At 32.4% G+C, this 15666-nt stretch overlaps 2 protein-coding genes across 5 annotated transcripts in view; both read right to left on the bottom strand.

Moving 5' to 3' along the window:
- LOC114324245 (dipeptidase 1) overlaps positions 1–15666 on the bottom strand; it is a 996635-nt gene that overhangs the window by 294987 nt on the left and 685982 nt on the right. The window contains exon 1 of one of the 2 annotated variants that reach the window (XM_028272037.2): positions 4039–4637. The exons of the other annotated variant lie outside the window; for it this stretch is intronic. Within the exon in view, the coding sequence (XP_028127838.2) occupies positions 4039–4553 (515 nt within the window). The 5' untranslated portion in view covers positions 4554–4637. Of the gene's footprint in view, positions 1–4038; positions 4638–15666 lie in introns of those variants that run through there. 2 annotated transcript variants of the gene reach the window in all.
- Positions 7402–14353, bottom strand: LOC126881809 (uncharacterized). 3 transcript variants are annotated; one of them, XM_050646391.1, is made up of 7 exons: positions 13191–14353; positions 12910–13092; positions 12768–12860; positions 12400–12555; positions 11635–11840; positions 11419–11581; positions 11101–11361 (listed from the first exon to the last, which is right to left on the bottom strand). In XM_050646391.1, exons 1-7 carry the CDS (start codon positions 13393–13395, stop codon positions 11228–11230), a joined length of 1140 nt encoding a protein of 379 aa, XP_050502348.1. In that variant the 5' UTR covers positions 13396–14353; the 3' UTR covers positions 11101–11227. The 3 variants fall into 3 exon arrangements, with proteins under 3 accessions (XP_050502347.1, XP_050502348.1, XP_050502349.1); XM_050646392.1 differs by lacking the exon at positions 12768–12860; XM_050646390.1 differs by lacking the exons at positions 11635–11840; positions 12400–12555; positions 12768–12860; positions 12910–13092; positions 13191–14353 and having other exon boundaries at positions 7402–11361; positions 11419–11557.

The following is a 15666-nucleotide window of genomic DNA, read 5'->3' as shown; positions in this document are numbered from 1 at the left end:
TGTCGGAATCATCATTTATCAGTATTTAATTATACCCTAAATGATCAATTATTGGATACGGTAGACTCAATTAAAGATTTAGGTGTTGTTCTTGATTCCTCTCTGAGCTTTAACCATCACATCAACAATATTACTCAAAGATCCATGAAAATGCTTGGATTTGTTAAAAGGACAACTCGTGATTTCACGAACGTGTTCGCTATTAAAATGCTCTATTGTTCTTTAGTCAGGACGCACCTTGACTACTGTTCTCCAGTTTGGTCCCCACATTATTTACACCTCACGAACAAACTTGATAGTGTTCAACATAATTTTCTTAGATATATTGGGTTCAAAAAACACATCAATTATAATTATACAGATATGGAACAATTTTTGAATATCTCTTCTCTGGATGTCCGTAGGAAGCGTAAAGATCTTACAGTATTGTTTAATATTATCAACGGCATATATTACTGCCCTGAACTCCTTGCTAAAATATTGTTGTTTGTTCCACCACGATCAACAAGACAAATTCAAACCTTTCATATTTCTTTTCATAGATATAACTACTCATATTTTACTTTTGTTCCTAGAACACTAAGACTTGCTAACTCCCTAGGTGACCCTTTACTTTTTGGTAACTCTGTTGATGTTTTTAAGAACCATTTAACCAAATTAAATATTTAGCAATGCCATAACCTTGTTATTTGTTAGTAATTAATGTTTTGTAATTATTTTACTTTGTCATGTCTTTTTAAATGTTTTGTACTCTCTCATTTTATTCTTATATATTCAACACTGTAATTATCAATATCTTATTAATGTATTACCGAATTGGGCTTGCCCGTATAAATAAATAAATAAATAGTGATCTCAGACAGGGCCTGTTTCCTAGCACTTAGCACTTAGCCACCTCTTGGAGAGGTCAATTGGGTCAATTGTATCACCAGGACCTTGTATAATCCAAGTTATATGATGCAACAAGCTACAGCAGATCTGAAAACCCAGCCATTTCTAGCCTCTCATCTTCTAGGATCAGCAAGGGTCCAGAGTCAGAGTTTATCCTACTGAGACACTACTGACACTACTTACTGTCTGAGACATCCAGTGCCTCAGTATGCCTGTGGCCGCAGTGAACTCCACAAGCTTCATTAATGGTATCACTTTCACCTGGCTTGGCTAGAGATGAAAACCCTTTGATAAATCGATGCTAAGACACTATGGGATAGAGCTAGAAGTGCAGATATATGAGACGGAGATGCAATGTGGACAACAGTAATAACTGGGTAAAAACAGGAGAAGAATGGAATGACCACATAAGCCGAATGACAACAGACAGAGTAGTAAGGACGGAGAGAGACGGTTCCCCACCAGAAAGATGATCAGATCAGTGAGAAGATCATGAAAACAATGGAATGACAACTTACTGGAGGCACATTGAAAAACAGACGGAGTCATATCTACACAAAAAGAAGAAGACTTGCGCCTGGCTTAGCTAGATGAATAGACCTCTGGCAGACCAGTGCTGCTATCCATAAAGGACAAGGGAGAAGGTCTCCTTGTCCAAATGTACGCGCCATCTATTGGGCAGGTAGGAACCTGCCCTGTTGGCCGTTGTTGAGACCACAGGACTTAATAAGAGTTTAAGGAAACAAAACAGGGTATGGTACAAAGACTAACAAGTCTCGCCTGATTTAAGAAGGAGATCCAAGCATTTTAATCATGCAAAAGCTATGATCTAATAGCATCAACCTCAAGCTCATTGGCATCTACATGTTTGATGTTTATGTTGCTCATCAGCAACATTTGGTTTCTCTCTCCAGTGCTGTCGCTGATCAGCAAACATGTGCTCATTTACATTACATTACAAAAATTATTTCAGGTTCTGAAATACACAGAGAATGTGTTAGAAATGCATTGAGTCATAGTTTCAGCAATTCTGACTGATAATCTAGGGAAATAAGGCAAAAAATACCATGTTAGGAACACTGGCACAGCCAGCTTTTGGGTACCACATACCATATACCTACTTAATACAGTATAAAATACAAAAATGCCCATCATAGTTCGGAGATATATATACTTAATTGTTAGGTATTAAAAAATAAGTAAGGGTCAAAAATGGCAGTTTTTTTGTTTAAATTCCTACAGTTAAAAATGGGATACTTAATTTAATATATTATTTAGTGTATTCATCTTTTAGTAGTTGGACAAAGGTTTAAAATGGATGTTTTTGAATTGTGGTCCAATTATTTGTTGCTTCAGAAATTGCAAAATAAAGCAATAAACAAAAAATTTGCTAACTTTTGCAAAAAGTAACCTAGGGCTTTGACATTGCATAAAAACATGAATCAAGCAGTCCTTATAATGCACAAAAAAATTCAAACACATGCTGCTTTTAATATTCCAGAATTTGTTGATGGGTTTTGATCATTCTTTTTTTAATATGTATATACTCATAGAATACATTATGTACATATGCCTACCTCCTGAAAAATTTCTAAAAGTTGGCGGGGGGACCTCCCTTATCACTAAGATGTTTGAAAAATATATTACAAATCATACATATAAAATATTATGAATATACATATAAAATTTCATAAAAATCATTCAAGCCATCTCGCTGCAGTATTAACTGCAACAGGAGAATTAACACTGTGATAGGAGAATTTTATATATAAACAAAGTAGATGTGAACTACCTAAATAAAAAAAGTTTCTAACTTTGACCCTAATTGATTTAGGCGAATTTTTTATACTAATTTGTGTAAAAATACCAGCTTTTCAAATATTAAAGTGGATGTAGTCAACAGTTAATATTAACACATTGGATGCCGTGCCCTAATCTGGGGTTTTTCATTGAGTGTCAATTGCTTACAGAGGTGCAGATCATAAGTTGACTTATGACATACGAAAACGTCACCAGCGCTAAACAATGGCAAAGTATGATATTAATTACCTAACGTCATTGGCACTGAATGGGTTTACAAAGTTATTCGAATTATTTATAAGCCAAAAATGACTCTACTTTGGTAAAATGCTTTTGCAATAATAAAAACGTTTTTTTATTAATTTTTTTAAATATATTGAAAATATAACTCTTCTTCTTTCATGTGCTTCCCGCAGAATCTCTATCATTATTGTTTTCTGAGCAATCATCATCATCATAAGTGGCTCGACAATCCGTTGTGTGGATCTTGGCCTGCTCACAAAGAAGTGGCCACTCCCGTCTATTCCTGGCAACTTTCCTCTATCTTCTGACTCCTATCATCAATACATCTTCTTCGTAGTCGTATTTTCTGGGCAATAACATTGAAAAAAAAGCTCTGTGAGATAAACAAATTGAATAAAATTTAAACTAATCAACGAATCGTCTTAAAATTTTTTGGGCATTATAAGGACTGCTTGACTTAACCTTTTATGCAATACAAAAGTCCCAAGGTATTTTTGCAAAAGTTATGTTGTTCTGAATCTATTTTCTTGTGGCATTTTTATAATCAACTATTTTCAATAGGAAATAAGCCACAATTTTACCAAAAAATTATTTTATTAACGTTTCGACGCCCAAGTCGGGTGTCATCAAAATACAAAATAATAGTATTTTGTATTTTGACAACGACACCCGACTTCGGCGTCTAAACGTTAATAAAATAATTTTTTGGTAAAATTGTGGCTTATTTCCCATTAGTTGATTGCAACAATTATAGCAACTTTTTTATTTTCGAAATTTTAGCCTTACTTTGCAATTTCTAAAGCAACAAATAATGGGACCAAAATTCAAAAACCCACATTTTAAACCTTTGACCATCTATTAAGAAGTGAATACTCTGAATAATATATTTAATTACCCCTATTTTTGCCTGTAGCGATTTAATAGAACAAAGCTGTCATTTTTGACTCTAATTTGTTAATAACTATTATATGCCTGGGACTTGTGACATGCATTTTTGTATTTATAATGTATTAGGTATATATTACCCCAAAAACCCATTTGCAACCTGGCTGGGTCAGTGTCTCGACAAAAAAAAAATTATTCCCTGGACGAAGATGTACTCACCTGGATAACGGTATATATGGTTGACTTTTACACTTCTTTTCATTACAGGGCAATAATGTTTTTCGTCTTTTGCTCACAGTACTTTCAGAGTAAGAGGTCCTCAACCTCCTTTTCTCAGCCTTAGCTTGAATGAAATCAAAATTTTCGTCATTCTCAAACGATTTTCCATGAGGAGGCCATTGTGGACTACAGGTCTTGAAAAAATCACAGCAATCAATTACAACTCTTTTCAAACTGCTTCGAAACTCTTTATAATTGTTCTTATTTTGTAATTTGGGTACCAGCACTTCACTGTCCAACGACAAATTATTTGTCAAATTGGTCTCACATACTGAAGGTCTGATTTTGGCGCTCACTTGGATAGATGTAAACTCTACAAGACGCACTACCAAATGTTTTAACCGAGTTATGTTCATTCTGTTCACATTGTGTGCTGGGTAGTTGCCACTTATCACCTCTTGGAATATGTTCTCGAATCCATGTTTTTTAGTAAATTTAACTGTGCCCTGGGTCATTATTATTATGTCAATAGTTAATAAAACGTTGACATTCCTTTTGATTTGATGAAAATACACCACATAAACTTCACTGTCACTGACATCCAGCTCTTTATTGACGTACTACGCTTGCGTCAGATTGGACGTCAGTTAGATAATTTTATTTCTCAAATTAGGACAGCTTAAATAGGTCAAAAACCAAATGACAACAAATAAAAAAGGCAATTTTGCTGAATTCATGTATTAGGTTATTTAATAATATTGAAATATTTACCAAACTTTATAACAAAAATAAAGAAACTGTTTTATTAGGTTGCCATCTATTGATCAATACATCAACTATGGATTAGGGCGCATGTTTCGAAACCAAATCGATCAACCTTTGCCGAAGGAAGAGCCCTATATTTGTACAACGTTGCCGGTCGTACGAAAATGTCATATAATAAGGATTTTATTCAAAAATTAATCAAAGTCGTTTTATTTACTTTATTATTATTAAACTTATTTACACTAAATGTTAGGTATAATTTGTATCAATAAAATAGGAAATTGTTATTTAAAATTAAATTATAACAATATAAATCCCCTTTACTTTTACAGAAATATTTTGTCTAAGGTGTTGGCCACACGGACGATTATTTACGGCGCGATAATTTACGGCGCCAATTGGTTTGACTACCTCCTCCACCAATTTTAGATGAAATGATTTTATTCCATAATTTTGGTGACAATACTCCCCTTTGAGGGATTCCTTATTTGCCCTTACCCATATAGCACACAACGTCCGATGTACGTCCATATAACGTACATTTAAAGTCCAAACGTCCATGGACCAAAACTGGACGTACTATGTACGTACATTACGGGACGTCCATTGGACGTTTGATTTCAACGTACATTGGACATCCATTTGTGGTCCATGGATATTTTACACAAAACGCGACTATTATATTAAGTCCCAATACAAACTAAATGAGAATCTTCTTGACAACGTTGTCGCTCTTCGCGCTATCGGTCGTGAAAGTAGTATTAGGCAGGTACTTTTAGGGGATTATCGCTGTTAATTGTTGTGGAATACTGAAGGATGGTTTATTTATGATAATTCACAGAATGGCAAACGCGCTTGTAATATACAACAACGGTACTGACTCTAAAAATAGTTTCGAACAGAAACAGAACAGAGATTAAACACTTGCGGTTAGCGAAAACCCAGTGATGTGGGATCACTGCGAAAACCAAATACTTTGGCTTCGGAGCTTCTAGACAATTGACAGTTATAATTATTGGTGACTTAGAAATTTTACACCCGTATTTTGAATTTCTGTAATAGATGGTTTGTTTAAACCCTACATTTTCCTTTAAGGTTTTTCTTATTAATTGAAAACAATAATTTTTGTTTAAGAATATTTTTATTATGTGAAATATTTATGTTTTTCTTTGGTAGTAGGTACCTACTGTTTTTGATGTGGTAATAATATAACTTTTAATATGGTTATATAATTATTTGACTTAATTTATAACTTTCCTATGGTTAATTATTTTATAGAGAAATTCAAAATACTGGTAAAATTGCTAAGTCTCCAAGAGGTACCGAACTATAAGTAACATATCCTATACCCATATAGCACACAACGTCCCATGTACGTCCATATAACGTACATTTAAAGTCCAAACGTCCATGGACCAAAACTGGACGTACTATGTACGTACATTACGGGACGTCCATTGGACGTTTGATTTCAACGTACATTGGACATCCATTCGTGGTCCATGGATATTTTACACAAAACGCGATTATTATATTAAGTCCCAATACAAACTAAATGAGAATCTTCTTGACAACGTTGTCGCTCTTCGCGCTATCGGTCGTGAAAGGTAGTATTAGGCAGGTACTTTTAGGGGATTATCGCTGTTAATTGTTGTGGAATACTGAAGGAGGGTTTATTTATGATAATTCACAGAATGGCAAACCTGCTTGTAATATACAACAACGGTACTGACTCTAAAAATAGTTTGGAACAGAAACAGAACAGAGATTAAACCTCTTTTAATGTGCATGCTTCCTAAGGCGTCATTATCTGAATCTCGTCTTTATGAAAATACATCCTGTGTTATATTTGTGTTTTCTGTTTATCGTGCAAGTGCAGTCGTGCATTAATGAAGTTCCTAGTTCCTATAATAAAGTATATATTCTAATGAAGTTATAGTACAGAGAAATAAAAAAGGTCTTTCGTGTAATATTTTTAAGTATAAGTTTAGTATTATAAGGAACTATTTCCTATAAAGGCTTTTTGCTATGTATTCACAAAATTATGGATACTAGATTGCTTTCTGAAAAGTGCCCTACAAATGTCCATAAGACGTACATTGAATGTACATAAGGTGCACACTGAAAGCTCCAATACAACGTACAATGTACGTTTGTAGCGGACGTTCTATGGACGTCCAATTTTGTGAACTCTGGACATTCGTTGGACGTCCATCGGATGTCCATTGTACCTTCCCAGCAAACAGACCGACGTGTTAAAAACGTGAATTTTTGGTACATTTGTCACCAATATACGTAAATTGTTTACGTGAATTTCACGTGAAAATTTCGTTGGAATGTCACATTGAAAATACGTCTTTAAATTACGTGAATAACTCGTCTTCAATAGACGTGTTATTTACCTTAAAGAACAATAAAATGTTTCGGGAAATTCACGTTGCAAAACCCGTGTTGATTAAAGTATCTTTTAGGGAACGTATATATTAGTTTTCACGTGAAAAACACGTCCTCGGTTCACGTAAATAATTCGATCTTAATTAACTTATGAATTACATAATTATTATCCTTATATAATATGATATAAATAAAACAAGCATATAAAGTATTAAAAATGTATTTATTTAGTAGAACTTAGAGACTTTTAAAAAATATGCAAACACAGGTCAATTTTTATTTCGAGGGCACTTTTTTCCTAATTTCACCATCGCCACTTCAACCCTCGAGCAGTGAGGTAAACAACTCCTAAAATTTAAATAGAGAATGTACTAATTTTAAAAAGGTAATTTTATAGGGAATTCAGCAATACCAAATTCCGATTCTAGGGACCACTTGTGGGAAAACAAACATGTAATTCAAAGTGTCTCACCTCACTTTAAAGCTTTTTGAAGTTATACTTCTTTAGACACGAGGGTGAATTTTTACATTCCCTGGCGCATGCGCACACCGACAGTATGTTGTTAATTGCTAAATCATCCAATTTATGTATGTATCAGCGCAACTAAGGTTTGAAAATGATATATTAGTGTTTTTAGTAAATATATTTATTATTTTTGTGTCTTTGGATTTGTCTTCCTTGGGAGTAAGATAATAAGTATTTTAAACATTTTTATATTTAATACTTCACTTGATCTATTTGTCACCGTCGTTTGTAATTACGTCCCAGAAGCCGTAAAAACAAAACCCTGATGGGTTATTGGTAGAGCATTCGATTACATAACGCGAAGGTCCCGTGTTCAAATCCTGACACGGACGATTGTTATCCTTTTTTTTTTAATTTTTGGTGTTAATAAAAAATTTTTGAAAGTGATAATATCAAAATAAGTTTATTATTTAAATAAAATACAAATAAACTTTTAAGTATCTTTATTTCGTTGAAATCATATAATAGAAGTATAACTTCTTACGTGTGTACAAAGTACACACACATTCTTTTTTTTTATTAGCAATTTAAAGCAATAAATAATATCTGTGGCTTGGTTCTAAAAGGGCCAATTTTGCTTTTTTGTACAGCTTTGTTTAAAATTTAATATTGACAAAACAAAATGAAAAAAATTGACATTGGCCATTTTAACACCAAATTAAAATGGCTTGGTGTTAAAATGGCCAATGTCAATTTTTTGTGTTTTGTTTGGTCAATATTAAATTTTAAATAAAGCTTTACAAAAAAGTAAAATATTGACACTGGCCCTTTTAGAACCAAGCCACAGATATTATCCTGAAATCATATTAAGTGAAAATGAATCTGAAAAATGTGATCCTGTTAAGTCTGTTAACTGTTTAGGTAATTTCACTTTTAAAATATAGTTTCTAAATATTATTTCTTGTTATTAATTTGCTAATAAAAATAGCTCTCAAATGAGGTGTCACACTTTAAATTAAGTATTATTTCTCCCACATGAGAGCGTTAATATCAGAATTTGGTGCAGCAATATTGGATATTGAAGCCTTCTAAACTCATCATAAAATTACCTTTTTAAAAATGTGCTACACTTGGTAGGTACATTTCCTATTTAAATCTTAGGGGTTGTTCACACAACTGTTTGAGGGTTGAAATGTCGATGGTGCAATTAGGAAAAATTAGTATCTCCATCAAAATAAATATAAATCTGTTTTTGAATTTTTTTATACATACTAATACGACATACATTATTATATTTATAAATACTACTAAAATACTAAAATAACATTTAAATTTGATTCTAAATAAAACGTAAATTTTAAATTTGGAAACACACCTGTTGTTAAGTGATAAAATATTAGTGTAACATGATAGTAAGGCCTCAAGTATGGTAATAATTAGAAATTTTAAATGCTACATAATAAGTTTTCTCACATGCTTCTGAATTTATTTATTATGTTCATTCAATGAATGTACAATAGGAAATGATACCCACTGATTATCATCTAACTGAAGGAAAATACATTTTACTATTAGGTTTTTGTTTAGTGGCCAGATAGTTAAATTTTCAGATAAATCAGAAACTAGGTATATATTTAAACGCTCTGAAGAAAAAGGGTAATTATACCAGGCAGACTTTGATTTAAATACTTTTGTTATAATTTTTACAAATTTCTGGTTATCACAAACTATATTTTGAATCTGCATTATATCTGAATTATACATAATGTAACAATCTGCATTGGAATGAGCAAATATTGACAATGTTATATCACTGAAAACTACCTGTTTATGTTGTGCAGAGAAAAGGTGTTCAGAAAGTAAAGGGCCACTAGAATGTTTCATTTTAAGTTGTGTTTTTTTTATTTTATTTGGCTCTAAAATGACACTGTTAGCTTCTACCAATCTATTACATATTTGTGCTAAAGGATTAGTTGTTGATTTGACCAGCCGTTTCATTTGATTTAAGGCATTTTCAAATGGAAATGCTGAAAACTGGTCAAGAGGACCATAATGAAGAACATCATCACTTAAATGGCACAAATAATGAATATTATAAACTAAATATATCTGACCATAAATTTTTGAACAGTGTGTAACAAAGGTTTTTAAAAGGGTATCTGCATAATTTACTCCAATATCTGACAAGCGTTGTTTTGATATTAATATATTTATCGCACAGTGCAATAATAAAAAATGTTCGTAAATAGCAACAGGTATGGTACCTTTTAAAACAACTGGCCCTAAATATAAAAGAAACGTTCTAAATTCGGTAGCTTTCCATCTTGCCAGTTCTGAAAGTGACCGGGATTTCCTATTAAATTCTATAGGAATGGACTTACTAAAATGTTCTAAAGTGCCAGATATTTTTTGAACTTTGGAACTACACAACCTAACCTTAAGTGGCCCACTTGTCCAAGTATGCAACAGCTTTCTGACTACACCTAAGCACACTGTATGCATATAGTCAATAGGAAACTTGGATACCATTCCAACTGAAAGTTTCACCAAAGGTGAAATACCTGTATGATGGTCATCATCAGTCTGTTGCAAAAAACTATCATCAGTACGTTTTTGATTTGTAACAGACTTGAGAACGATTCGGCCTTCAATATAGTCTCCTACTTCAATGCATTTTTCACATGAAGAATATCCATTATGGGACTTGATACATTTTAGAAATGAACGTGCTGGTGCATCACAAATAAATGCAAACACTTTTATTTCATAAAATTTGCCTTTAAAGCAAAATTTATTATCAATTAAATGTTTTAATTCAGATATAAAATCATCAAGAAACAGATTCAAAGGCTTTGGTTTAGAAGATCCATAAAATATTCCAATAGCAAAAGGTTGACTATTAAAATTTTTTATTTGGCCTAAAATTGGCCAAAGCTGACTATTGCAACTCTTATATAGAGGTAATCCGTCGATATTAAAAGCTATTTCAATTACAGATTCAGTAAATTTTGGATTGCGTAACAAAAAATTTCCTAATGCTGTAGAAATTCCTAGGTGACAATAGTTTCCTTTATTCAAGGGGCGCATTAAAGTTTTGGTTGGAGTTTTGAGTAAGGTACGACAATCTAGAGGAAGTTCAGAATGATACTTTGACAAAACGTGCAGTAAGTCTGTAACACTATTATGTGGTAGACTGCCTGACCTAATTACCCAATTCCTTAATTCCTCACATATTCCTAATTTATTAGAACATTGAGACTTTTCTGGTACAATTTCGAATACAGTTGTGTCATGTTTACTTGGAACTACAGTATTTAATTGAATCGTCTCATTTAGCAAAGAATTATTTGAATTATTTAAAGTTTTAAGGATGCCTAAAGAATTATGACTGGGTTCACACCCAACATTTACATCTGTATTTAAATTATCAGTAGTATCAACATGCTTTACATTATAATTCTCATGGTTTACCTTATTTCCCATTTTTACACTATTTAAGTCTTTACAAATTATTTCCCTACGTTTCTTTAACCTCCTATAAAATTGTCTTTTGCCTACAACAGTTTATATGGCATCTTCAGTTTTATTTAATTTTATTTGTTCTAACTTGTAGTGTTTAGGTGCCCGTTTTAGCCAAGTTTTGATGCAGTCTTCTATATTCCTGGTAGTTGAACCTGGTATGGCTAGTTTTACAGAATCTGAAAAATATATCGTGAAATATTTATAATTACCTACATTTATTTAGTCAGCCTTACCAACAATGACTTTTTTAAGTATATTATTATTAAAAGCCTTTTTATTATTTCTTGATCCCAAAAAACTCATATTTTTAGCTAGTTTATGAGACAAACAACATCTTAATGCTGAATTGGTAGCAGATACTACACTATTTTTATCTAAGCTTCCCAGGTACTTGCTCTAAAAATAAAATAATTTAATAAAGATGACAGTTGACATTATAAAATTTTTACCAAGGATATACAATTGACTTCATTTTCAGAGAGAAAATTTTCCAAAATTTGTAAGTCTTCAAAAGTGTAAATTGGTAAAGTTACAGGAACATTGGGCTCTAACACAGAAGACTGTTCAATCACTGGTCTATTTTTCAAAAGAGACAAGATTTCCTTATTTTGTTCAACTATCAGTGCTAAATATGATACCAGCTTAGTCTGAAAATCTGTAAAAAGATAGATATATTGAGCAGTTAATAAATGGCCATCTTTATCAATTAATCGTAAGCTATAGAAGTGGACTGAAGTTCTATAAACACTTCAGTAAATATAAGGTTATATAGCGGGGGCTTACGGTCACACAAACATAACTACATTTTGTTTTATTTTCTTTATCTTTGTGTACAGAGTACAGACATATCAGGGAATAAATGTTATACATAGATATGCATGTGCAAATCACAACTAAAACTGGTGGACATACGTTCATGGGAATCTTAAATAGGTTGAAGTTTGAATGTCTGTATACAAAAATACCGAAAATCTAAAAAATGTAGCTACGTTTGTGTGACCCTAAGTCCCCAAAGGTACTGTCGAACCTGCTTATTGGAATAGTCTTCGTGCCAAGTAAAAGTATTCCTATGACCAGGATATTCTAATAAACGATAATTGGTGGTCGGTTATTCATTATTATATTAGTTATTCAAAAGTGGGATATTTTTATAACCAGTATTCTAATAAGCGAGCTCAACTGTATTACAAATAGTACTATCAACATCTACTTACTGCTTTGAAACTCTGCATTGTTTTCGTTTCTTTCAACATTTACTGAACTGACAGGAGTATCACAATAAGATGTTCCTGCATTACATAATGTAACATCACTAATACTACACGAACCTGTGGAGCTTCTTGTGATGTGTGAAGAGATATCTTGAACAGCTGAAACATAAAGCCTGAGAATAACCTGCTTATTGGAATAGCTTTTGTGTAAAGTGAAAGTATTCCTATAACCAGGATATTCTAATAACCGATCATTGGTGGTCGGTTATTCATCATTATATTAGTTATTCAAAAGTGCGATATTTTTATAACCAGTATTCTAATAAGCTGGCTCAACTGTATTACAAATAGTATTCTCAACAACTACTTACTACTTTGAAACTCTGTATTGCTTTTGTTTCTTTCAATGTTTACTGAACTGACTGGAGTATGTGGAGCTTGAGAACAAGAGATATCTTGAACAGCTGAAACATAAAGCCTGCATATAACCATAAACAAAAGTTAACTATTTACCTTTACAAATCTTGGGTGGTCTTGGCAATGATGAATCCTCTTCAGATTCGGTATCACTATAAATGAACCGGCGTGGTTTGACTCGTTGTCGTTTGTTTCCTAAATTTACCTCATCCACTTCCGATTGTAGATCTGAGGTAACTTCAGCTACTTTTGCCTTGGCCTGAGCTTCTTCAAAGCTTTCTACAGAAAATTTTATAAAAATTAGCAGAGTATAACATAAATTAATTTTTAAGATTTTTTTTCAAAATGATTATTACTTAATATAATATTATACATACCATAGTATCTAAAAATCCGCTTCACCTTAAACAACTGCCAATCTTCTCTGCAATTTTCCCCTTTCTTTAAAGCTTTGTCGTAAAGCCCTTGAGTTTTATAAGGGGGCCAAAATACCTCCTTTTTTCTTGGGGTGAGCCAGTTCTGATGCACTACAGCAACAGAACCTGCATCTTTATCATCGAACTCTATCAACACGAAAGACATTATTTATTATAATAAACCCGCCTAAATTAAAAAGCGAGGGAAAGAAAACTCTTCACTCTTCACCACGTTTCACTTTTTGTTGTGGTGAGAAGGGTTATGATCATCGATTATAAAAATCGATTATTTTTAAATTAAAGTTAAACTATTCTACTTATTTTACAGTTAGTTTTACATAAATATTTTATTTTTTCTTTTGTTTTTAAATTTCTTCTACTATTAACTAATTGGTCTTACTAAAAATCTATTTCAATACCAGAATAATATAAAACAATATAATCCTATCGAAACGTATTATTTGATAAATCGATTAATTTAGTTTTCCCTATCTTTAGTCACGTGATGGTATTTAAAGGATGAGAAAGGCTTCGCAGTACGTCATGACCGCGCGCGATTTGAAAATTAGACAACATCATTTTAGTCCTGTGATATTTTTAAAGAAAAAAAAAAGCAAAAATAGCTTCAAATCAAGGTTGGATTGAAACAGTTATGCTAAATGTTCTTAAAAGCGAAATCATAAACTTTTTGTTTAAATATTGGTATTATTTACATTACTTTTACGTAAAATACATCTAATTTTTTGACGTCCATAAAATACAGTGAGTAAAATTCAAGCAATATGTATTTCACCAACACCGTCGTAAAATTTTGTTTTCCAAAATATTTCTCAAAATTGAACCAAAGGAAGTTATTTCTGTTTCGTGATTATTACGTGAAATAAACGTACCTTTGCGATGTAACCGACATTCACAACTATTATAAAAAACATGTAAATATATTCAAGATTATTATTTTATATTATTCTAATGTCAAATATGTATAAAGGAAGCACTAATATATAGGTGAATTATTTGGCACTGAAATACGTTTTTTTCACGTCATAAATCACCGAGTTACGTATTCGTTGAAATTTGCCGTAAATTTAACGTAATTATCACGTAACTGGGCTCAAGTCTGTTTGCTGGGTTAGCGGGACGTCCATTGGACGTTCCAATGTACACAGATGTACGTCCATTGGATGTCCATAAAACGTACTTGTGCTATCTGGGTACATATAAGTACATATTATTTATAAGGTACCTACATGACAAAGTTTTTTATTTAAAATATTGCTAATATGTACTATATAATTAGGTTAATAAATATATTTTGAATTTCATTTACCTTTATATAGATAATCTACCAAGCGAAGTGAGGTTTTTCATTTACTGTCTTAAACTCAATGATGTATAAGTTGTATATGATGTATAGGTACAATATATATACTTTTCAAATTGCCCGCCAAATCCAGAGAACTGTCAATTGTCTAGAAGCTCCGAAGCAAAGTATGTATTTGGTTTTCTCTAGACGCAAGTAGATTAAACCTCTTTTAATGTGCATGCTTCCTAGGGTGTCATTATCTGAATCTCGTCTTTATAAAAATATATCCTGTGATATATTTGTGTTTTCTGTTTATCGTGCAAGTGCAGTCGTGCATTAATGAAGTTCCTATAATAAAGTATATATAGTAAAGAGAAATAAAAAGGTCTTTTGTGTAATATTTTTAAGTATAAGTTTAGTATTATAAGGAACTATTTCCTATAAAGGCTTTTTGCTGTGTATTCACAAAATTATGGATACTAGATTTCTTTCTGAAAAGTGCCCTACAAATGTCCATAAGACGTACATTGAATGTAGATAAGGTGTACACTGAAAGCTTCAATACAACGTACAATGTACGTTTGTAGCGGACGTTCTATGGACGTCCAATTTTGTGAACTCTGGACATTCGTTGGACGTCCATCGGATGTCCATTGTACCTTAGCGGGACGTCCATTGGACGTTCCAATGTACACAGATGTACGTCCATTGGATGTCCATAAAATGTACTTGTGCTATCTGGGTACGTTTACGGCACCTTCATACTTCTCTGTAGATATTATTCTACTCTGAAACATCTGAATAATCCAATAGGGCTTTTCATCGATTGTCATTTGTTTCGAGCTTCTGTCATATGTTGTATAATCTGTGTTAATATACACGGATTATACGACATATGACAGAAGCTCGAAACAAATGACTGTGAATGAAAAGCCCTATTCCTTATTGCATGTTGTTGATTGTCTTCATCATTAGGGAACCACCTAGGTACCTACTGACTCGATAGAGTTATAGGAGATATAAGAGTTATAAGAGATAAGAACTTTTGCAAGTGAAGCTCTAGGTGTGAAAATAAATATCAAAAAGACAAAAACAATGATTATAAGGTTGATATAATCACCGAAACGCAAATAT

The sequence above is a fragment of the Diabrotica virgifera genome, chromosome 3, assembly GCF_917563875.1.
Source record: "Diabrotica virgifera virgifera chromosome 3, PGI_DIABVI_V3a".
NCBI lineage: Eukaryota > Metazoa > Arthropoda > Insecta > Coleoptera > Chrysomelidae > Diabrotica > Diabrotica virgifera.
Note: the sequence above shows the minus strand (reverse complement) of the source record. Positions and strands in the feature narration are given on the sequence as shown.